The 26,073-nt window shown below is 35.8% G+C and overlaps 1 protein-coding gene across 1 annotated transcript in view; it reads left to right on the forward strand.

Moving 5' to 3' along the window:
- The window catches only part of LOC120337761 (transcription initiation protein SPT3 homolog), a 62,807-nt gene that overhangs the window by 25,142 nt on the left and 11,592 nt on the right, over positions 1-26,073 (forward strand). The window contains exons 4-7 of the mRNA XM_039405643.2: positions 18,944-19,028; positions 20,621-20,849; positions 21,011-21,147; positions 22,446-22,533. Coding sequence (XP_039261577.2) covers positions 18,944-19,028; positions 20,621-20,849; positions 21,011-21,147; positions 22,446-22,533 — 539 coding nt within the window. The remainder of the gene's footprint in view (positions 1-18,943; positions 19,029-20,620; positions 20,850-21,010; positions 21,148-22,445; positions 22,534-26,073) is intronic.

The raw sequence follows: 26,073 nt of genomic DNA on the forward strand, positions 1-26,073 counted from the left end.
CAAAGTGAATATACCTTCTGCCCATAGGTTTCAGTCTCTTTACACAACTTGATGTAAAATAGGCAAACAAAATTAGTTACCTCCATATTGGTACATATACTTGCCGACGATTTCTCTCACGTTAATCTCCAAAAGGTCAATGACCGATTTCCTTGGAGCGCCATAGTCTTGCTGAGCTGTGTGGTTCGTTGGTTCTACACAGAGAACTTGATAGACAAAGTGCAACAGATTTATTTTATCAAATGTATTTTAGCATTGACCTAACCTTTAATAAAATACTGTTTGAAATAGTTCTAAGGATGTAAGACCAACGGACGAATGTTGAATTTTGGAAAAATTTTAATGGAAAAATTAAAAAGGAAAAGCTGCTTTCTTAGTTGTTTTCTAATCACAGTTTGAATCCATTTTCACCAAGGTATTTCAATAAAAAGTTCGAGATGTTTAAATGTCAAAAATATATGTTTTCATCTTGTTTTCGAAACACATTTCTTTCAACTCTCTGCAAAATTCTCAAATTTCTACGTTAGTTTTTGGAATTTCGTTAGCTTGGCTATTATTATTAGCCGAGTAGCCGAGTGATGGTATAAACAAATGGCATGTTCACAGATTTTCTTGGACACGACTATGTGTTCATCGTAGGTTTTAATGTCCCCCATGGTGTAGTTAGCACAACGCTTAGTCCATGTATATAAATATTGAACAATTGACAAATGTGTGCTACGTAATATTTTTTTTTACTGTATACTGCCCCAAAATTGCTTTACCACCCAACATTAATACCAGCTTGTGCCACTCAAAGTCTAACCCAGATTATGCAGACGAAAATATTGAACGATTTTATAAAGAAATATGATTGCGAATAGGGCGTAACGCATACCCGGACTGTTGTCAGCTTCGACAAACGAAAACAAAACGTCTTTTGCTTAACCGTAATGTCAAAAGTTAATCTTCAACGTTCGCTGTATCAATCAACACTTGAATAAACGATGTTTAGGGTTGTCTTTGTTACTTTATTAAAACTGAATGTGTGTTGGTGAAATGGTTTTGAAATTCAAACTGATTAGCACTCCTCTTATTTATCCCCATCGACGCAGTGCAAGTATTTGAGACTATCACCCCTTTAGTTGAGTTCACTTTGCATGTTTATTTTTACGATATATATATATATATATATTAAAGGATTTGTAAGTACCATATAAAAGCCTACTGGCAAAGCGATTTTTTTTTCACTTCAATGTTTCGATTCAAGAATTAGCTCATAAAATAGGAAGTGGCTTTAAAGTCATTATATGAGTCTTAGGTGTAAACTAATCACCGACGTTTTGGAAGATTAAAAACTCCTTGAAATTTACCTTCTCGAATACTCCGATTAAAAATAAAGAAATGTGAATTTTTATAGAATGTGATTTTCTAAATTCTATTTTGCAAGCGCTCATAATAAAATAGGAAGAAACGTCAGAGTCCCTATTATAGTCCTGAGTGACCATTGACCACGTTGTAGGAGATGAAATACATTGAATTTACCCTTTCGAATAGATATATTCCTATTGGAAAGAAAGAAATGTGAGTTTTTATAGAATGTGATTTTCTGAATACTTATTCGCAAGAACTTACTCCTAAAACAGAAAGAAACTTTGAAGTCCCAAGTATAGTCCCGAGTGTCAATTAATTACCCACGTTTTGGAAGATTAATAACTTTTTGAAATTTTGGTCTTCCAATAGATATATTCCGATTAAAACGAGAGAAATGAGAGTTTGCAATGTATTTAATTTTCTGACTACTATTTTGCAAGCACTCATAATTAAATAGAAGGAAACGTCAAAGTCCCAAATATAGTCCTGGGTTACCATTGACCACGTTGTATAGGAAATGAAATACCTTTTTGAAATTTACCCTTTCGAACAGACGTTCTCTTATTGAAAAGATAGAAATGAGAATTTTTATTGAATTTGATTTCCCGAATACAATTTGCTCCTACAATAGAAAGACAGTCTCAAATATAACCCCGAACCATTGGACACGTTCTACTTAACCTTTGAGGATTCAATTTATCGGATTGAAAAGTGAAAATTGAGACTTTTTATAAGAAATGCAGTTGGTTTTGCCATTTTCATAATTATCTACTCAATGCAATACAACAAAAACTCGTGCAATAAAACGAGACTTCGACCTTACGTTCCAAGCAAGTACTGATCGCTGACGTTTTATATGAAATAACTTGTCAATTTTTACCGTTTTTGGAATAAAATTTTCCGAATTTTATTCCTGCATCGGCTCGTGGACCCCATTTTAAAACCGTTACAATTTGATCATTGGTCGCTATAATTTAAAATAATATACATGAAAGTTTTTGAAGTTCTGTCCTAAATTAGGCGAAAGGACTTTGATGTGCTGGGTGCAACTAATTGTGTATTAAATGAAAACAAATCTGATTATGGTATATAGAGAATTGGCTTCATAACAAAATTGTAATTGCAACGGGGCTTTATGAATAATCTGTATAATATCACTGTTCATTCGAACGAAGCGTAATTTCAGAAATTTTCTCTACCATTACTACAAAATTTAATTTTTTTTTTCTGCTCTTTATTCATGCTTTAAGCTTCCTTGTCTAGACCAGACGTCTCGATCTTGTTGTTTGATTGGCGACAACGGAAGAAAGGTCTCGCGACGTCAAAGATGTAATTAAAACCTCTAAATACTAAAATTGTAACTTGGAATGATTTGTATGAAAATTGTAGCTTTTGTGAAGTCTTCTTGATTTCTGTATTTTAACAAAAATGTGCAATATACTGAAATGTCGACGTAATTTAGTTGAGCGTTTCAGTGTCCACTTTGACCCAATGATGTTACCCAGGATGTTAGCACCATTTAAGACTTCGAGGCTTTAGGATTTGATATAATGAAATTGTTGTAAACTTGGACGAATCTGAGAATTTTGTTGTCTCGTTAATGATGTCAACGACTGTTAATAATTTCATAAAAAAAGCTGGCTTGGACAATATTAACTTTTAACATAAATTGAGGTTCAGAAAACTCTAGGACACCCTCAGTAACCCAAAATATCATTCCGTTACGTCACAAATTGTTACGTAAAGTTTTGAAATTTACGTCAAACGAGAGGTCATGCCCCCAGAAAATGGAAATTGTCATGTAGTCATGACAGACAGTATTGAGGATATGTATTGTCTGGATTAGGGCGAAATTTATAAAGTGTGGGAACAGTAGTAGTTTAACTTTGTCACGTTATCATTTGTTAATTCTGACATAGCAACATAATTTAAGCGGAGGATGTAATAACTTTGCAAATAACTGCCATTCAGTTCACGCTAATGCGTTTTTGGACCAAAAATTTTGCGCACCAAGATTGGCGGCCATGTTAGTCATATTTTATGAACAATATTTAGAGTGTTAAAAAATCAGAAGTGGAAAACAATAAGCTTCGTGCCAAAATTAAATTTAATCGCCATTTTAACAAATGGCCTGGTTTTTTCGTTCGAAATGTCCAAATTGTATGTGTGGTCACGACATCTCTATTTTCCTAAGTAAAAACCAGTATAAACACGTTAGTGACCAATTGCAACGCTTCTTCTATTTTTGTTCTATCCACCTTTCATTGAGGGCCCGGGAATTTGCTTTAAGCGAATTTATATAAAATAAATAAATGAAGAAATGAAACAATTTCCACAATTTGCAATTGCAGAATTGCATTGCAATGTTCGAGCTTGTTTGCAAGTTTTTGAATAAACATTTTTATACCAGATAAACAAAACATCAAATTTGATGAACTTTACTCCAGTGGAATGTATTAATTGTCGCTCCATATGATTCATCTTTATTGTGAGTATATAAGCTTGAATAGTCAGTCCTATTGCAACTCTCGCATCAATTTGCATCTGCAGAATTGCATTGCAATGTTCGAGCTTGTTTACAAGCAGCAGTCGTTGAATAATCTTTGTTAATATTGTATTGAAACAGGTGCATGAATGCAGTGAAGCATTTCCATTGTTTTGCTATTTATTGACGTGAGTTATACAATCAGGTATTACACGCAAACATGTTAATTGTATCAACTTGTAAATTTGACGATTTGACAGTTTCTTGACAGCGTTTCATGCTTATATATATAACTTCTTAGAGAGAATTGGCTCTTATTGTAGTGTTATACCTATTGAAAATTATATACGATTCCAGGTAACTTCAAAATGATTAGGATTTGTTGTCAGCAATATCGGGCGTCATAGAAATTTGAAGGCTATTTAATACAACCCAATACAGGAAACTTATTACATGTTCTATTGACGTATATTTGCAAACAGTATCATTGATATAACTTGAGAAATTCTATAAGGTTTTAGATTGCACACGTTAGGGATATACCGATATAATGGATTTTCAAACTATAGGATATTTATTTTTATTTTCATGGTAACTGGAAATGGACGTTTTCAAACAGTTATGCATTGTAGATCTTCTTTCGTTTTCCATTATTCCAATATATATATATATATATATGACGGTTTTTATTTCGAAAACTTTAATCGTCGATTTACCTGAAAAATAGTAATTCCGGTTATCCGTATTTTACACTTGATAGGCGGTGTGTGCGTCTCTTGCAGTTGCTTTGAAACCCGAATCTACTGTCCGCATGACACCTCAAAAAGGACGATGCAGATGGCGGTGGGACTTTCTATTCATCCAAATTCTTAGCCTTGTCTATATGGCAACTTATCCATATAACAGCCAAATAACCCTCTACACAATAGGTCATGAAAATGGCAATTCTGGCCACCGTATATCATTACCAAGTCAAGTCAAAACAAGATGATATTTTTCTCACATGTCTTGCTATCTTTACACTACTGTCTTATAATTATGGTCATATTTAATGCTGGATGTTTGCCACATGGTGCTATCTTTCAAAACAGGCTTCGTGTAAAAATTAATAAAAAAAATTGTATTTACAGTCTTACAAGGGAAGGGTAGCCGCGTTGAACCAAAACTGGTTATCGAGGAGCGACACACATCCTCAGTTATTTATGATCCTGCTCAAACTAACATTTGAAATATTCATTGTATGATCACCATTTTGTCTGAAAATCTCTCAAAATATTTGAATTGTGCGTTTTTCTTTTTGAAATACCAATCGTAACAATTTGAACCCAATTAGAAACATCCAATTTACAATTAACCAATATTTCTATTCAATTGAACTCATACTCGTTGGTAATGTATTGGTTAAAAGGCGCCTGTGTGAACTGCGGTGAACCACAATGATTACGAAAACTGTTTGATCGAATTTGCAGTTTTGTTCTTTCACACACTTTTTTAAATTCCACTCGGAGAGGCAAAATCCTGAATTCTCAAATAAAAATGTAAAGATTCCAGGTTAAATAGATGCAACCTGCAAGCTACAACTGACTTTCAGTAGCTATATGCCAATTCATTCTTGTGATAAAGATGTCTGTAAATTGCGACTGACACACCGCTCGATATTATTTAAATCAACACTGTCACGGAAGCAAATATGGAAGGGAATTGTTATTTCTGAAATTTTCGGGTATATGTGGTCGTCCAACTCACATTAATTAGTACGTATTTGTTATGTTTGTACCAATTCGTGATACGCATTGTAGCAGTTATTCTAACTATTTGGTATTTTGAACTATCCTTGGCAATATGAAAAAAAATGTTCATCCTTTATGTCCTTCAATCGAATCCATCGCTTCATCCATCCATCCCCGTAGTATTTAAATATCGTTATGTACGTTAATTTAGATGCTCGTTTAAGGTTATGTTTTCCGTCTTTTGTATAAGCAAAGCTTTTAAAGGTAGCTGGTGACAAAGAACCTAACAACAGTTTCCAACATTGTAAAGTTTTTTTTTTTGTAGCATGACATAAGGTATCAGATTTTGTCCAGTACAAAGTCCACTAGCTATGTTCTTGTAAACGGTTCCTTGATGGGCAGTTTGCACTCAATTGACATTTGGAAAGGAAAAAGAATTTGTATATGTTGATTGTTATTGCTCTTCTGACGTAATTATTTACGTCATTATTTGTAAAAATACATACTATGACGTCAAATATTTTATTCTGTGATTGTGTTTGTTATACAGATTTTACCTTTTCAGTTAAGTTTTTAGGTGTTAAAGGTGTATTCCAAAAGCCGCGTCGTTTTGGAAACAGTAATTTGAATCATTTTTTTGCTGCCGATTTTTTATTTTAAACTTATCTTATACATCTATTTCAAACGTTCAAGAATAGCTTATAAAGAAATATTTAGAAAAAATTCGGGTATTTGGATCATTCCCAAAGTGTTCTTGAATTGGTCTGCAACGACGTTATTACATCGAAGTATAGGCTTCATTTACAATCTATTTCATGTCGCGATTGTCGGCGTCAATGCGCATTTTTGAAAAATCATAAAAAATTACAATTTTTAGTTCAACGCATCCGATTCTCAGAAGAGATTTCAGATCTAAAGTACGGGTTTGATCTGATAATGATGTGGCTATCGCTTGTCGCGGACGTCGTTCAACCAATTGAAAAATACAATTGGAAATTGCTCAGTTGTTCGATTCCAATGTGGCGTCGGCAAGTTTGTCGTAATTTGGCATGTTTCCAGCACTGTTGCCATTTTTACTGAGATTTTGATAAGAATTGTACTTACAAAATATAGTTTAAGAGTGAATTGTTTCTGAGAATTCAATAATTAGGACTTCCATTCATACGCCATTGCAAGCCCCAAATATTGAACCCGCTGTCCATAAGATAACCCTCGCGAAGTAGGTTTTTCAAATGACGATTATTCAATGGCGGACTATTTAGTTGATCACACGTAATTATCTATCGAATAAATGCTCATTTTCTATTTTCGCCAACGCAGATGAAAATTTCAAACCAATGCTATTTGTGCAGTAAAGTATTGCATTAAACTGCTTGTCTGAGGAAGTCTGATTTTGATTAGGCCAAACGTTACAGAAATACATTTGTGTTATGGTCCAGAAGGATTCTTGAGTTGCATAGTGTAGTATTTTTAATCCTGCTAATCCTTTATTTAGTCTGTACCAATATGCAAACGCTTTGAATTTACGACTCAAATCCCCGTCACCTGTTCTTCGAGGGCGACAATCAGTCTTCCACTTTGTTACCCGGTATCATTTTTGAGTGCCGGTATTATTACAATCCGGTCAAATTTCTATTGTTAACTTTATAACTAATTACTTGGCGACTTTCAATATTCACCCAAGTGACCCAATTAAGGATTTGCTTTGAAAGGAAATGACCCATGGGTCCACGTGAACACCCCCGTTTAATAATATATTACCACACGTCCCGGTTTTATTTTGAATCTATTTCTACGTCTTGTATTTATCACGCAATTTATAATTTCTTAACTCTTTATAACCAGGGTGGCGGTTCGCAAAAATGTTTCGGCGATTTGATTAAAACTACGAAGATTTTTTTATTAATTCAATAATTTTATCGTTTCCATCGTAACAACCGATTTTTATCACGATTTTGTAATCGTCAAGTTTGATTCTGTCCGCTCTTGTCATAAACGTACGCTCTCTTCGATCCAAGATGTGATAAATTGCGTTTAGAAAGATTCTATATTATCTGTATCTTTCAATCTATCTATCTTTCACGTATTTTTCGTTGTATAATGGCCAATCGAATGTGGTAACGAAAGATTGGGTGTGAGCGAAATTTTTCTTTCCGGCCTAAATAATATTCAGTTAATTACGACCTGTCTTGGAAAAAGATTGGGAATGGGATTTTAATTCTAGATAAATAGGCTACAATGCTGACACAGTTTGGCCCACATGGATCAAAGTTGATGTTTTTAATTTTATCGTCAAAAAACAACTGCCTGTATACGCCCAACATGGTATATTTTATGAGGTACTCCGATAGTGTGTGTTAGGGTTAGGCCATAATTTTATTCCGATTTTTCCTAGTTTTATCACGAGTTCGGGGACTGTCTGTGTAAGCCAAGTGAATATACCCTCTGCCCATAGGTTTCAGTCCCCTTACACAGCTTGATGTAAAGTAGGCGAACATAATCAGTTACCTCCATATTGGTAAACACATTTCTGGAGCGCCTGTTATTATAGGGTTAAACGAATCCAAATGATTGTAGATATAACGCGAAGATCCAGACGGGACTTTCCACTCTTGAGACGAACCCAGGTCCCCAATTTTACGAAGTGGTTAAAAGTGCGAATCGTGTCAAAACATTTCAACTTGAAACGGACATTTGGTTTTGAGTTTTCCGCCTAATATTCGACCATATCTCCGGTTGTTTTTTATGGTAGGATGTTTCATGTACAAGTAATAATTATGCTATTTTCGCCCCACCATTACCTTGGATTAATTAGGCTAAAATAAACGGGAACTGTTCATCTTAGAAAAAGGTGCATAACTCTTACCATGTTCGTAGTTGCTTACAACGCCCTAACCTAAGAATAACAGAATCAAAGAATGTCAATCCGTGAATTAATGGTTTGCCATTTGCAGGAGGTTACCCATAGGAGGAGCCTTACGAACAGGGGATACACTGCTATGAACCAAACATTCCATGTTCATACAAATAGTCGACGCTTCGCTGGGCGTAGCCAGGAATATTCAAGAGGGGGGATCTGATTTTCCTAATTGCCAAGTTAGACCGAATAAGCCATCGTTTTATTTTTATTTTACTGGCTTCTCCCCTGATGCTGTGTATTTCCGTATTTTTTTTTTAAATTTCCATCGCGTTTGTAATAACCCATTTTCCTGTTTACTACGAAGTGGCAAAACTGTCAAAACAAATCATCATCATTTCCTATGTAGGTTTTGAAAATTTAAGCTGTTTGGATCTGTTTTTGTCAAAATGGCGGATTTCCATTGATTTTTTATTGTATATAGAATTTTGAATGAAAAATCCGGAAAAATGATTTTACTGAAGGTACATTGATATAGATTGATTCCATGCAAGTATTGCGCTCGAAGATAAATAATCATTTCTACAATATACAGTGTTGAGAAAGTTTCTAAATGATTGTAACCTCGTGACATAGCATATGAAGGGACTTTTATTGAAGTTATCGTAGATCGTATGAAGAGGATACAATTGCTTATTCTGCTAGAAATTCTCTTCCCCGAGTAATGAAAACATTTTAGTCGAAGTGTTATATCATTTTCCAATGCATTGGTTCCCAAACGGCTGGGCACGCTCACAAGGGGGCCAGGGGCGTAAAGCTAATGAAAATAAAACTATTTGTTAGATTTGATCTTGCCTGCCTTCTTTCAAATATTTGCATTTTGTTATTGTTTGGAGATTGCGACTCCATTCACGTGTTTTCAACTTGTTTTTTGGATAAAACATACTTCCGCTGTTATTTATTGTCGCTTATTGGATAGTTATTTTTTAAGTGAGGCGCGAGATTTGACAAATTCAAAGGGGCCGTGGCTTAACACGTTTGAGAACCACTGTTCTAGCTCATTGACCTTTGATTTCTCGCTTTTGATTGATACCACATCGGGAACGTTCATTATTGATGGCATCGTTGATTAAATATTACTAACAGTCAATTTATTTTTTTCATTATGAAAAGTAATAGGTTGAGGACGGTACCGTATTTGGGTGTACGGTCTTTGCTTAAACGTATTATTTTCGTTTCGTAAAAAGCCTCGTTCGCAACTAAAACGCGTGAAAATAACAAGATTACACTAGTTTATTTTTCAATTCTCACCCCAAAAAGTAATGAATTGAATACTGTGACATATTTGGGTTCACAGTCTTTGCTTTACCGTACTATTTTCCTTTTTGCCTTGTTCGCAACGAAAGCGCGTGAAACTAATTTTAAATCTTTTTCATTCACATGTTGGTGGCCCAAATTTTGTGTGCTCTAGAAATGTGTGTATCGATATGGAGATAAGTAATTTTGTTCGCCTACTTTACATCAAGTTGTGTAAACGGATTGAAACCTATGGGCAGGGGGTATATTCACTTGGCTAACACAGACAGTCCCCGAACTCATAATAGAACTAAAATAAGGAAAATCATAATAAAATTATGGCTTAATCCTAACCTGGTACGGGGGTACTCAATTTTAATTTCCGAACAACTAATGTGTTGTGTATTTGTCGCGCATTTCAACTTTGACAAAAACATTCGTGAGTTGGCAGAACCGATGACTCTTTTACACCTTGCGAAAGTGATTTTGTCACGAAACCTCTCGTTTTGATTGATTATTGCAGCTGAATGTTTATTTGCTTTCCGTGACAAACTTGTAATGAGTAAAATGGTCAATGAAACACGGTAAATTATGATTTATGGGACACTCGCTGCGCACAAGGTACTGTACAAGAACAACTTGGAGGTATTCATTTAATTGTGCTGTCTAACAAAGCATGGCTGAAATGTCCGCAGGCCGTGGTCATTGAATGTGCATTAAACGAACTCAATTTGAAGCTACCACTACTGGAGGTTGCTCGCTCGTTCGATTCTGATTCTGGGGGGGCGTCGGCAAGTTTGTCGTGTCGTAATATTACCAGGTTATAACTGGACTTATAAACTTGAATAAATGAGGGTCAAAACAAGATTGAACTTTTATCTAAGAATTCAAATGCTTGAGATTTCCATGCATAATGTATTGCAAGGACTGGAATGTTTTATAAGGAGTTGTTGTAATATTGATATGGCTCTATAAATTGTCTAATAAAATGTCCAATTAATTGTCCACTAAAATTAGTACATACAATTTCAAAATCAACACCACTCGAAAAATATTAATTTTAGGAAATCATGTAATCGAGAAAGATAAAATTTAAATATTATACACTTCATTAATTCTTCCGGTACCTCCGAAGTATGTGAACCAAGATGGCGGACACCGAAACGTGGTACCGGAACGCGGGAAATTTTGCTTCATTTATCATCAGTTTAGCAATCATTTTAAATGCGTGATTTTATACATGAAGAGGATAAATTAGGTATATATTAATTCTCTAAACTTGGCAAGATGACGTCTTAAGTCCTTACATCCTAGTATCTTGAAAAGTATAACGTTATCAGGCACACAATAAAATACATTTGTCTTAGTGTGCGGCAGGATTCTTGAATTATGGTTGTATGGCCCTGTTTATTCCTTCTACAGCAGTGGTTCTCGAACTTTTCAAGCCGCGCTCCTTTTTTAGTATTTGTCAAGTCTCTCGCCCCACCTCAAAAATAACTAGCTAACAATAAGCTATAAAATAACAGATAATAAGATAAAAGTATGTTTTATTCAAAAAACACGTTGAAAATACGTGGATGGAACTAAAATACTGGAATAAATGAAAAGTTTTGGAATGTAAATATTCAAAATAAAGCGGTCAAGATCAATTCTAACAAATGTTTTCATTTTTTATTAGCTTCACGCCCCCTCAAAAATTGTCTACGCCCCCTTTGTGAGGCGCGCCCCATCATTTGAGAACCACTGTGCTACAGCATCCTTGAATTATACGAACGCAAATCCAACAGTGCAGAGGCATTGAGGTAGGATTAATCTCGCGTAACCCCCACTGATAGTTTTCAGACATTATTGTGAGATTGTTTTTTCACGCTGAGATTGGATGAAATTTGATATATTACGTCATTTCCATAAGCTGATAATATTAAGTTGGTCGGAAACAAGGTCGCTTGGGTTGAATAATCTCTCAACAACAATTTTTCATCCCAGAAAGTTTTATGATCATTTGGTGTGGAATAATGTTAAATGAAAAATGTGGAAAATGAAATTATCAATCGAATGTGAAAACTAGTTCTGCCAAAGTATTCCGCATGAATATAAAGTCAAACATATCATATCTCCGATTGTATGTACCTACATTAAATGCAGCTTAGGTAACAGCTTATAACAGGAGTTCCACTTCAAATTTAGGCAAAATAATGCAATAAGAGCATATAACTTGAGACATTGAGACATATGGTAATGTCCTATAACATAAAGCATAAGGTGCTTCACTAGAATGAAAAGAGTGAAGTATACCAGGGGTGGGCAATTACTTTTCTGAATGGTCCAGTTACATATGGATAGACTTGGTTACTGTGCCGGGGGCTAAAAACTCAGTATGGAACAATGAATAAAAATAGTTTATTTACAACAGCTAGGCTAACGTTTAGGAAGCACAATGTGACAATCGAGGTCATTATGACGTTGATTTCATTTCTAACGGAAATTTATATTCATAAAAACTATAGCTGTAATTTCAGCATGCACAAGTGGGCCAGATGAAACACTTCAGTGGGCCGGATCCGGCCCGCGGGCCGTAATTTGCACACCCTTGGAATAGATCTTAGTAATTCGATTTTTGACCTGTGGGCGTGATGGTCACGTCTGACATATCTATCTTGGCATCGCAGTTATTGCTTGTGTGTGCTCGTAAATGGAGTGGATGGGCGAACAAAGTCTCTTTATTATCATTCTTACTATTAATGATCAAAAAGCGCATACTTTCAACTTGCCCTGAGTTGACATCATTTGTGAAAGTTCTTTCCAATCCGTTGTGGCTTGAATTGCATGGAAATTGGAAATTTGCATCATCTTAGGGCTGGGAATTTCAGGGAAAACACTTTAACCGTTAACCGGGTAAAATTAACCGGTTAACCGCCGCGTGACGTTTGACGTAATAATTTATAATTTCAGCTTGTTATGTCACAATGCCCATAAAGCAATTTTGCGTGTTCTTATCCCAGTATCGCTTATTAAAATTATTCACGAATCGAGATAGTTTCATGATTGCTCTGCTGCAAAAGATAGGCAGCGTGGTTCTGGCGTGTTGAAGTATTTTAGAAAACCTGATTCCGTTGTTAAACGTCATTTATGTGACAAATTATCAGTGTTCGATGTGCAAATTTTACTTCGAGATTTATATCATAAAAAGAAAAACGGCATCAACTGCGCACTTGTTGTATGACATTGAATATCCGATTTTGCGATGAAATCGTGAACAATATATTTCGAAATCGACCGAAAACTGATTCTGAATTCATCATTGTCAAATTTCCAAAATCAGCAATCTTGGTACTTCCATTATTTTTCACATTTATTGAGTGCTTAACCACACAGTTAGTAATATTCTTTTGAATTAAATGCCACAAGATATAAATTTGCGATGACGTAATCATATTTGAAGAAATTGTACGGTATGAAGATGATTTGTACCTAAGATGTCAGTTAACGGTTAAAATAAATCGTAACCGTTAATCATCTGAAATCGGTTAACCGGTTAACCATTCCCAGCCCTAAATTCATAGTATATTTCTCAATAACTATACTCAATAAAAAATTCCGTATTAATCGCATTTATGTTCCGCCCTCTCATTGGCACGTGACGGACATGATGGAAATCTTTGAATTGTTGGATTAAATATCAAAAATATCCACTTGAACATGTTAGTATCTGTCAAGGATTTGTAAAATAGTGTGATTTTTCAAGAATTTTGGGTACTTCCGTAGTATGTGTATCAGGTTAGGGTTAGGCCATAATTTTATTCCTATTTTCCTCATTTTAGTTCTATTACGAATTCGTGGACTGTCTTGTGTTAGTCAAGGGAATAAACCCCTGCCCATAGGTTTTAGTCCCTTTACACAAATTTTTTTTTAAATCACTTTCACGTCCCCTGAAAAAATTGTTTTTGTGGAGCGCAACCCACCGTTTGAGAACGACTGCTTCAGAGAGAATATAGCTTCTGGGCAAAGCGTTCAAGACTGCTGATACTTTAAGATATAATCATGCACAAACAGAAGTTGAAGCACAAACAAAAGCTGACAAATTTTTATCATTTTTGTAAAAGTAATTAGCAAATATATGGGTTCTGTTTGGGTCACCTCGCACATTTCGAAACACTGAACCCTATTGCATTCCAAGTCCATCCCAAGAAACAGTTTACGAGGTGATTTTTTAATTAAATATAGCGATATAAATGACAAATGAAGTGTAAGTTCATACAACAATGACGCGTATTCATGGACAGGAATCTTTTTGCTATTCGGGTTTATACTGTTCTTGAGAGATAACCTAAAATTAATAATAATAAAGAGCCATGGGCTATGTTTAGTGTAAATGGCAGCTTTGTGTATTTCTCGTGATCAAATTTCGTTTTGGTTATGACATAAACATTGCTACCACAAATGGTAGAATATTTTCACACCTGTGCGAAGTTTTGGTGCCAATTTATCACAGTATGCCATTGTCCCATTGTATTGAGTTTCTTGCGTATATCGTGAAATTTGTAATAAATGGCCCTACGCTTTTGCCGCTTTTGTCTGAATTCCTTACATAGACAAGTAAATGCCTATATTGTTAGGTTACTTCCGTAGTGTGTGTTAAGGTTAGGACATAATTTAATCCGATTTTCCTTATTTTAGTTCTATTCCGAGTTCTTACTGTTTGTGTTCGCTAATTGAATATATCCCTGCCCACAGGTTTCAGTCTCTTTACACAACCCGATGTAAAGTAGGCGAACAAAATTAGTTACCTCCATATTGGTACACACACTTCAGGAGCGCCCATTGTTGTATTAATATAAAGGTCTGTGCTAATGTTTCGTTTGGAATTTCGTTCATAATTTAACAATTCTAAAAAATGTTTTTTTAATTTTGCCTGAAAATAATTTATTTAGGTTCAACATTGGCAAAAATTTAATATTTTTTGCAGATATTACTACCTTTTAAACAGATGTCATTAGGCAGTTTTTTCGAATATTTTCGTTTTTTTCTGAATATATCAGATAATGTTTCAGTTTTTTTGTTTTTTGTTCATATCATCAAGAAGCATCGGAATAAAAAAAAATGATGGGAAATAGGAAATCTTGTAACAGAAGGTGAATTTGGATCAAATTCCAGAAGTAATACATCTTCCTTTTTCTCAAAATCAAATTGGAAAAAACTCATTATATGAAAAAATGAATGCATTAATTTTCTATTTTAAAAACAAGTCTTAGAATAAACTGCTGTTTAGATTTACTGTGATGCTGTGAAAGAGCCTCTAGGGCAGGGATCTCCAACACGCGGCCCGCCAGTCATTTTTTTGCGGTCCGCGACATGGTTGGGATTTTTCCAATAGTACGAGGTCAACTATTAGTGAGTTTTATCGTGTTATTTATCATCAAGAGTCCGGTCCAAAAAACGGTAAAAAGTGAAGCAAAAATCTCCCTCTGTTATTCCAATTTACCACCTTCATGTTTTATTCTATTGTTATAATCCTATTATAAATGCAATAATTCCATTTCGCACGTTCATTGTTACGAAATAAACGAGTTTCGGTCAGTCCATTGTGCCCGAAAAAAGATTTGCAAAGCTAATTGCACAGTCACGTCGCATACCTGGGATGTTTGGCAGTTCTTATATTTGCGAGCAGTTTTTTTTTCAACTATGAAATTTAGCAAGTCAGTCCTCCGCACACGACTAACGTACAAGCATTTGCATGTTGTCTTATGACTATCAAACCAACGCAAAATAAAGCCAAATATCCAGCACAAACAAATGAAAATGTTTCATGTCTTGTTTGCTGTAAGATTCAAGTGTAATTTCTACGAAATACACTCAGATACCCATTTTTGTACCTAATTTCTTGGTTTGCGGCCCGCGTGGTCAATAAATTTCAAAAAGTGGCCCGCGACATGTTTTGAGTTGGAGACCCCTGCTCTAGGGCTTATCTAATCAAGCCTAATTTTTTACACAGTAACTCGGATGGGGAGATTTTTGGCGGGGTATTCATTTCTGGGCCATAGAGAAGAAGGAACAGTTTAAAGACATATCCTCCGAGTATCTGAATCAGGGATCGGCAAACTTTTGTCGTTGACGGGCCAAAATTAAAGGTTGCAAGTCATTGGCGGACCGCACATATTTTTAGATAGGTAAACACCGAGAAAATGATCAATGAATCACAATTTTTCACACAGATTTCAGTTAAATTTCAAGCAGCGCGCGAAGACTGATCATATGAATACTTTCTGCGCCATTAAACCATTTGCACTCAGCATCAATTTTTATACGTTCCGTTGCCATTTGTCTAATTATAATCAATTTATAGGCTCATTAAACGAGTAATGGTGAATTATATTCTTGTTAGGTTATAATATAATTTAGTGTCTCAAAACAAATTCTGTTACCTAACGAATATAATCGTCAATACAATTGTTTTGTTAATATAATTCAGTGATGCGTCGCGGGCCGGATTATATTGTTCCGCGGGCCGGATCTGGCTAGGGGGCCGTACTTTGCCGACCCTGATCTAAATGGATACTGTAATAATACATTAATTTTATACTTTCTGCATCAGTTAAGTGGATAGTTTTTAGAAATGGGGGCCCCGTGATAAAGCCACGCCAAGCCAAGCCCCAAATTTCCCAATTTAATTGTTGTAAAATACCATAAATTTTATAAACTTTTTAACAGTGTATATTGCGTCACAAAATTTGAAACGATTTATTGAAATCACAAAGGCCCCGTAAAAATGGAGTCACTATCCAACCAAGTCACAAATTTTTCAACTTCAATAATTACTGTAAAAGATCATTAATTTTCTGAGTTTTGAAACGGTGTATAATGCTTCGCCAAATTTAAAACGATTTATTGAAATCACAAACTTGGTGTAGGATTTCTGTTTACATTCAGTCATGCAGTTAATCCTTCACTATTGGAAAAATAGTAAAGTACTCTGCTATTTTCTAGTCAGGCATCGTTGGCATTTTCACAGTATATTGACCAGATAAGATGATGTTGCAGGTATAGGTGATTTGGGTCTGTGACATGAATAAAACCTAAATGTTATTGCGTAAAATTTAAGTTTTAAATATTAAAAATTTGACACGGCTTTGGCGCGTGTTTTATGTGTAGCTGAACTTCGTAGCTACGTTCACCATAAAGGTTCATTACAAAGTTCTTGCAATGGATTTTCTCACTCTAGATTTTGTTGCGACATTCCTATTTTATGACGCCCTGAATAGTGGTTCCAACTTTTTCGTTAAACTCCTCCCTTTGCCCATTTTAGAACTCTTTATTCGGCGCTCCAGAATTGTATGTACCAATATGGAAGGTAACTAATCGCCTACTTTACATCAAGTTGTGTAAAGGGACGAAAGTCTATGGGCAGGAGGTATATTCACTTGACTAACACAAACAGTCCCCGAACTCGTAATAGAACTAAAATATAGAATATTGGAATAAAATTATGGTCTGACCCTAACCTGGTACATATACTACGGGAGTACCCATTATTCCCCCCTCACTAGGCCTAAAAAATACTTCATTTGTTCAATCTTCGATCTATCCCTAGCTAAAGTGTTATGTACAAGTCGCACTCCCGCATTTTCACAACTCGATTAAGAAATTTATAATGTGTGTATTAATAACTATTATAGTAATAAAAAGAAATAAAGAGTATTAGTAATACTACAAGAAATACAAAGCAAAATTTCTCCCTGAAAACGACAAAATTCCTCTGGGGTGGAAGTCCTCCGAGTTTGGGAAACGTTGGGTTTGTCACCCCTTTCCTACACGAACACTGAATAAGCGCATACTATTGACAAAATCCTTATTTCATTACTACGAATTCTCGTATATTTTACACTCATTATTAAAAGTATTATGCTATGTGTATTGCCAAGTATAAGGTCAGAATATCCTGAACCATCAACATACTCTGATTTGTCTGGTAATTCGATACATAGTTACCAGACAGGAGGTCTTGCTTGGGTGAAAGTCATTCTTATTTATAGATCATTATATGTTGAAGAAACAGAAATGATTGATTGCTAATATAGAGTCCACTATTCGTCAAACTTTTTTCATTTTTTCATCACGATTCACTTGGTACGGCCAAATTTTTCGCGGCCCTCGGGAACTAAAATAAATATAAAGTAAATTTTAATACTACGAAAAATATTAAAATAAACTACATAAAATTGACAATATCTTTTACTGTCGTAGCTTTTTTTTTTATCTTTTAAAAACAATATTGGACTTACTCGCAGAGCTACCAGGTTAGGGTTAGGCCATAATTTTATTCCGATTTTCCTTATTTTAGTTCTATTACGAGTTCGGGACTGTCTGTGTTAGCCAAGTGAATATACCCCCTGCCCATAGGTTTCAGTCCTTTTACACAACTTTATGTAAAGTAGGCGAACAAAATTACTTTGATATTGGTACACAAATTTCTGGAGCGCCGACGATTAATTATACAAGTATCGTTCGATATTCGGTATGCATTATGATGGAACGATTTATCGACCGCCAATTGGGGATGTCTGTAAAATGATTTCAGGCATGACATTTGGTGTACGCAACATTACTCAAATAAAATGTTTTGATGTTTTATTTCAGTGTAGGAACTTTTTAGGCGCTCCAGAAGCATGTGTACCAATTTGTCGGTAACTAATTTTGTTCGCCTATTTTACATCAAGTTGTGTAAAGGGACTGAAACCTATGGGCAGGGGGCATATTCACTTGGCTAACACAGACAGTCTCCGAACTCGTAATAGAACTAAAATTAGGAAAATCGGAATAAAATTATCGGCCTAACCCCAACCTGGTATACACACTACCGGAGTACCACCTTTTGCATTGATTTTGTATGAGAAGCCTTTGTAATTGAGCCGTGATACCATTTCGCCATTTTCTAACTTCCATATCTAAAAACAACAAGTAACACTTTTTAATGGTTCTCTAAAAAATTAAAAAATTATACATATTTATTGGTTTGTTTTTTATGTCTTCAACCTCGCTTCATTAGAGTGATTTTATGATGGCTGCTTTCGTGATACCGAATGCACAATAATTTGAGCTCTCGGATACCGTCTTGCGGATTAGTCGCCTGGCGTATACATTATCTCGAAAGTTGGCAAGCATGAAAACTCGATTTCTTAGATTCAATTCATTAGTTTATCATAATTAACTGCAATTTATTTCCAGATATGCATTCGGAGATGTACGACACCCTCTCAAGGAAACAGCTACATTGGTTGAAAAAATCACGTTCGATCAACTCTGCAAGCTGGTATGTTTCATATTATTGGACACCTAGTGGACATAGCGATCGTTTCAATATTATGTTGTTGTTCTTGTTGTTCTTTGACACTTTTTGGAGACCTAGTGGAAAATCTAAAAAGTCGCTTTTCTCCTTGATTACTGGACCAATTGCTTTGAAATTTTCAGTAGTTGAAGATGGAATTTTTTTTCTAGAAGGCTATTACTTTTATTTATTTCTAAATTTTGTATGAATTTTATTAAATTTGATATTTCTTCCAAAATTTCTCTGTATTTTTTTATTCATGGGAACACGGATGTTAGTCCGCGTGAAGACTGGCTGTACGTTTTGATTCTGCAAAATTCCTGCTACTAAAAATCTAGAATTTTCTTGATGGTACCGGTAGCGTCAAAGGTACCGGTAAGGACTGATTCGCTCTCGTCTACGTGTCCATATATTTGAGCGTTGCTATCTTGTTTTGTGTTGTAAAGCAAGGGTTTGTCACCTTTAATACAGAAGGGCCAAATACAAATAACTCGGTAAAACCGCGGGCCGCACCGAGCTGTTCGCTTTGTACAAGCTAGACGTCATAGGCATATGTAGAAAATTGAAGACTCGCTTAGCAACGCAAAGGGATTGGAATTACTCCCGCGTACCAGATTCACCTACCAGTAAAATAAAAACGTGTTTCTCGGGCTGCACAGTGAACCACATTCGAAATTAGCACTTCTCCGCGGGCTGCACAACTTTCGCTAGTGGGCCGCATTTGGCTCGCGGACCGCATGTTGCACGCAGCTGTTGTAAAGTACTATGTCTAGCAAACCTCAGTTATTTACTTCCAATAAAAATCGTAGCTTGCATTATTTTGCTCACATTTTTACACTCGACCAATTATAAGTTGCATGATTTTAACTGGTTTTTCAAGTTAAAATTACTGACCAGCACTTCGCTAATGAGAAAGATTTTTTCAACCAGGAGCCAGTATTGGACTCATGACATTCATTCCCATCTTTCGAATTCGGCAGCAACCAATAACCCAAACGTGACTGAAGCCCAGAGCATCTCGCTTCATAGGTTCAATTTTGTTTAGAGCGATGGTTCTCCATCTTTTTAAAATTTTCCAAGTTTCACACCTCACCTCAAAAATAACTAGCTAAAAACAAGCTACAAATAACAGATAGTATAGCGAAAGTATGATTTATTCAAAAAGCACGTTGAATATACGTGGATGGAAGGTAAACACACAAAATATGGAAATGTAAATAACCGAAATAAGTCAGGCAAGATCAAATCTAACAAACATTCGGTGCTCCCGAAGTATGCGAACCAAGATGGCGGACATCGGAATGTAACATGGGTAACAGGTTAGGGTTAGGCGATAATTTTTTTCCAATTTTCCTTATTTTAGTCTTATTATCAGTTCGAAGACTAGCCAAGAGCCTCCCGTAGAATTTATACCTAAAATTATGGCCTAACCCTAACCTAGTACACATATTACATTCCGATGTCCGCCATCTTGGTTCGCATACTTCGGGGGCCCCAAACATTTTTATTTTTAATTAACTTCACGCCCTTTTCAGAGAATTCAGTTCAGAGAATAGCTGAAAATCTTCTATTTTTAGCTTGTTGCTGCGGCAGAAGTAGCAGAGAAGCGTTCGTCTCGTGAAATCGGAATCGAGGAATTTCTTTATTTGCTTCGTAGAGATGAAAGCAGATTATCAAGGTTCGCCAAACGACTTAAATTTCTCGACTCGAGGAATAAAATTATTATGCCAGCGACCGAAGCCGGTAATGACGTCAAAGTAGAAAATATAGAAATAGGAGAAGACGATGATGACGTCACAAATATAGGTGAGTTGCTGTTTGTACTTTTGTATTTCATTTTTTGTTTGTTTACGAGGCGGTTTCATATTTCCGATCCGAATAAAGCTCTGTGCAAGCAGATTAACGCATATATCGCCCAAATTGGTACATTTTTCATATTTATAAAATTGTTTCATTTTTTATTTTAGTTGGTGATTCTGGAAATTTCATGGGAAAGCGGTGGCAGATTTGTGTGGAATTCTTGTCGTACTTGGATGATAGCGGGGAAACAGTGAAAATCATATCAAGTAATGTGAACGATGAAATCAAAACTAGAAGACTGGAGGTGAGAGACGCGAGAGTGTTCTAAATGAGGGTAAAAAATTGGTACTCCCGAAGTATGTGAACCCAGATGGCGGACACCGAAACGTAGTATGTATACCAGGTTAAGGTTAGGTCATAATTTCATCCCAATTATACCTCTTATAGTTCTATTACAAATTCGGGGACTAGCCAGGTGCCTCCCGTAGTATATGTACCCGGAATATTGCCTAACCTGGTACACATACTACTTTCCGGGGTGTTTGACCTCTTGGTTCCACATACTTCGAGTACCAAAAAAATGAATAATACTTAGCTTGTTGAATTCCAGTATTTTGTTGGGAAATGGACATTCTTCAGGCATAGGTAATTTCAGCTACGAAACCTATTTTATCGAAGGTCATAATGGATATTTGGCTCTCCAGAAGTGTGTGTACCAATATGTAGGTAACTAATTTAGTTCGCCTACTTTACATCAAGTTGTGTAAAGAGATTGAAACCTTTGGGCAGGGGGTAAATTCAATTGGCTAACACAGACAGTCCCCGAACTCGTAATAGAACTAAAATTAGGAAAATCGGAATGAAATTATGGCCTAACCCTAATCTGGTACACACACGATTTCTTTTATAGTGACGACTTCAAAACAACTCATTTATATAGACTGATTTTGGGGCTTATATTAATTTAAACACTACTACTATTAAAATAAATATGTCGATGCATGCCCACTAAATAACACGCTGGTCCAGCGATGCGCCGCGGTGCATAGCGATTTGTTGAGTGCGCTCCGAAAATTAACAGAATTGTGTTAAACATAACCAATACATGATTGAATAATTTACCTATTGGATTCTTTTTGAATGTTTTATTCAATTTTAAATGCTGTGTATATGACTCAAAAAAGTCATTTTACCATTATATGTTGTTTACTTTCTGTTACGTACGTCTTCCTCCATTTTAACGTGACTGTTACCTAACAGTAGAGGTAGACATTACTTGCTGCATTCCTTAGGCCTACATGTTTACAAACTTTAAAAGGCATGAAGTACATTTTAAAGATCACAAAATTGAGTTTTATTTGAAGGAAGCAATTTTTTCGTGTAAGTGCACCTTGGGTTTTTTCCCCGTTAGGAAACCGCTGCGCTAGTCTATTTGCCACGTGACCAACACCACCAGAACGCATGGTAATGGTTCCACATAAATGGGCCTCTTGCAAATGCATCGCATTTCCTATTGAACGGTAGTATTGGATATAACAGCTGAAATAGCTAACTAACTTTATTTTTGATGTTATTTTAGTCTGATAATATTTTTTTTCCTAGAGGGCAGAGCTCCAAACCAGGGACATGAATTCACACGAGTACATGGAATATGTTAAGTGCAGACAAGTAACGTTTGCACCAAATACAGGTTCGATTATTATAATAAGATAGACGGATATAGCTTGACTTATTCAGGACTAATCCGGTTTAAACCGGTTCTCACCTGTACTGCACATGACAATATTGTTTGCCCAAAGTAAAACTTAAATCTGATCCGGACACTGTAGCAGATTTAAGATTTGCAGATTTGATGTGCAGAATTTATATTTGTCGACAAATATGCTTGTGTCTAAAATTGGGCGCTCCAGAAGTGTGTGTACCAATATGGTAACTAATTTTGTTCGCCTACTTCACATCAAATTGTGTAAAAGGACTGACATCTATGGACCACTTGGCAAAATCAGACAGTTCCCAAATTCGTAATAGAACTAAAATAAGGAAAATCGGAATAAAATTATGGCATGTCTCTAACCTGGTACACACACTAGTACACAGGAAGTAGCTAAAAATGTCGGGTCTCACTTGTCTTTCATTCGGCCCATGTGTTCCGCTTGTCCAAATTGTATGAATCTCACTCCACATAAATGCTGCAATTTCCTGCAATTATATCTATCCTACCCCAGAACATAGAATGAATTCCGCTTGATATACTCCCTGTTAAATCCGAGGTTCTCAACCCTTTTCGTTAAATGCTTTCCTTCGCCTATTTTGGAACACTTTATTCTTTCCCCACAAAAAGTATTTTGATTATTCAATCTATAATCTTGGATTCTCAACTTAGTAGCACGTATTATGCACAAGTTTCACTCTGGCTTTTATACATTTCAAGTAGTTTATAATGTGCGCATAAATAAGTATTATTGTAATAAGAATGAACTGAAGAATATTAGTAAATCCACAGCAAGTGCAAAGTTAAATTTCTCCTCAAGGACGGAAAAATTCTTTCCTGATTCCTCCGCAGTTGGAAAACGTTCATTCAATTCGTTCGGATCATTAGCTAATAATATTAAGTAGTTTGAATAGTCCATAATGCGTCCCCTAATATGTATAACTAATTAATCAAACAATATTAGTAAAATACAAGGCTATATCCCCCTCATCCCCTGAAACAAAAATTGCTGCTTCAAATGGATTATTACGTGGTGATACGCGCAACCCACACTCAAGCTTTTGCACAGTTTGAATACTTTATATTGTGAGCAGTTTGTATTACAACAAAACTAAATAAGTACAAAGTATTAACAATACTACACACGAATACAAAGAGAAATTTCTTTCTCGAAAACATCAAAATTTCCCTCTTTGGGAGGAATTCCCCCCGCTCGGAAAATAATTTTTAGAAAAATCAATTAAATACTGAATATATTCAAATATGTCAAGTGATATTTTATAAATGTGTTGTCAGGCGATTTTTCACAAATCAGCAAAAATATATACATGAAATCAACATTTACACGCAAATTCGAAGAGAAATTTCCTTCACGAAAACATCAAAAATTGCATCTTGCGTGGAATTCCTCCCGATTGGAAAACGCTTTGTTGGGCAATATACCCTGTCGACCATTGATATAAAGAATCCGCAAAATATTGATATATTCCAAGGGTGGGCAATGTTTCAGGGCCGAAAATTTTGCCTACTTAGACTGGTGGGCTATGTAATTGTGACGTAAAAAGTTACATTTTATGAACAATATTCACAGTGTTAGAAAAGCAAAAGTTGAAAACAATAAGCTCGTGCCAAAACTAAATTTAATCGCAATTTTAACGAATTACGTGAGCTATTTTTAGTTAAACATCAAAATTTGGTTTTAGTTTGGTTGCGGCGGCATCAGGCGGGACAGATTCAATTACCCAACGGGCGGATTTGGCCCGCGGGCCGTATTTTGCGCTGCGCATGTCAGAATTATATTCAAATACGTCACGTGATATTTTTATGGCGGCGTCGTCAGGTGTTTTTTACAAAGCAGATAAAAAATATACATGGAATCAACAACTCTTCATAAATATTATTGGAAACTTTGAAAAGTTACAATTACCTCGGCTAGGAATGCTTATGCTATTGTAAAAATCAAATATTTTTTTACCAAATAAGTGGATGTGGGTCGTATTTAATGTAACTGGCTGTAACTTAATCGGAAGTTATATTTGACTTCAGTGCATGGTAACTTAATGTTAGAGATTTAGAGGAGATTGGATAAGGAATGGTTCACATTGAAAAATTTGTTCACCCGAAGTATGTGAACCAAGATGGCGGACACCAGAACGTAGTATGTTTACCAGGTTAGGTTTAGGCCATAATTTTATTCCAATTTTCCTTATTTTAGTTCTATTACGATTTCGGGGTCAAGCCAAGTGACTCCCGTAGTATTTGTACCCGAAATTATGGCCTAACCCTAATCGGGTACACATACTACATTCCGGTGTCCGTCATCTTGGTTCACATATTTCGAGGGTGCCGAAAAATTGAACTTGAATAGAAGTCAGCTCGTTTTAAATATTGATCTCCAATTGGAGAGAATTTGAAAAACCATTCTCCATAGCAGAAGTGGGCAAGGTAATTGAACCAGGGGCCAAAATTTTGCCCACCAGTCTGGCGGGTCATGTAAATGTGACGTAAAAAGTTACATTTTGAGAACACTAATTTACAGTGTTACAAAGCAAAGGTGGCAAACAATATCCCTCGAGCAAAAACTAAATTTAACCGCATTCTCAACAAATTCTTCGAGATTCCTTTTAGCTAACACATCAAAATTTGGTTTCAGTTTGGTTGTAGCAGCATCTGGAGGGCCAGACTGAATTACCGCCCCGGATTTGGCCCGCGGGCCGTACTTTGCCCATGCCTGCTCTATAGCGTTCTGGAAGAACAGAAATCTTTGGCAACTATGGTACAAGCCTGTTATTTCTCAACCAATATCTTAGCTTTGGTGAGATACATTAGAGTAGTTTTTTTATGCAAAAAACAACAACTTCCCTCTAGTGGTTGCCAAATTTTTCTTAGTCCCTTTTATAGCTTCGTGCTTCACTTCATCACTAGACCAATCCTCAGCTTTCTCTCTAGCGCTTAGAGATTTTAGATAAAGCGATTCGGCCTTGGAATATTCACCGAGATTATGATGCACAAGTCCGTTATTGTTTAATAAATCTGAAAGTACCCGATATTTTACTGCGTTCGCGCTAAAAGTTTGTTCCATCAAGGCTGTGCCTTCATAATGAAACGCAACCGCTTTCTCGTTTTGGCCGTTTTTCCTATAACTTGTACCGACGTTATTCAAGCATTTCGCCAGCTCTTTCGCCTTTTTTGTCGTATCAGCTCCAGATACCGATCTCAAATCACTTAAAATATCAGTGATAATTGACAAACCGACATCGGATGCGATCATTTTCATTCTTCCCCCTTCGTTAACAAGTGTTATGATCAAGTTGTTACATTTCAACGAACAATTTCTCAGCCCAACGACCGAATTGTTCGGATTCGATTCTAACATGTACAACTTAGCACAGCAAGAGAGCAAAATCAATGCACGAATATGGGACAACTCAGCGGTGTAATCAGCAACCAATTTGATGACGTCACTCGCTTTCGGTCTAGGTGATGACGTCATCATTATTTGTAACGCTTTAATGCACT

Source organism: Styela clava, chromosome 10 (genome assembly GCF_964204865.1).
Source record: "Styela clava chromosome 10, kaStyClav1.hap1.2, whole genome shotgun sequence".
In the NCBI taxonomy this organism is placed as follows: domain Eukaryota; kingdom Metazoa; phylum Chordata; class Ascidiacea; order Stolidobranchia; family Styelidae; genus Styela; species Styela clava.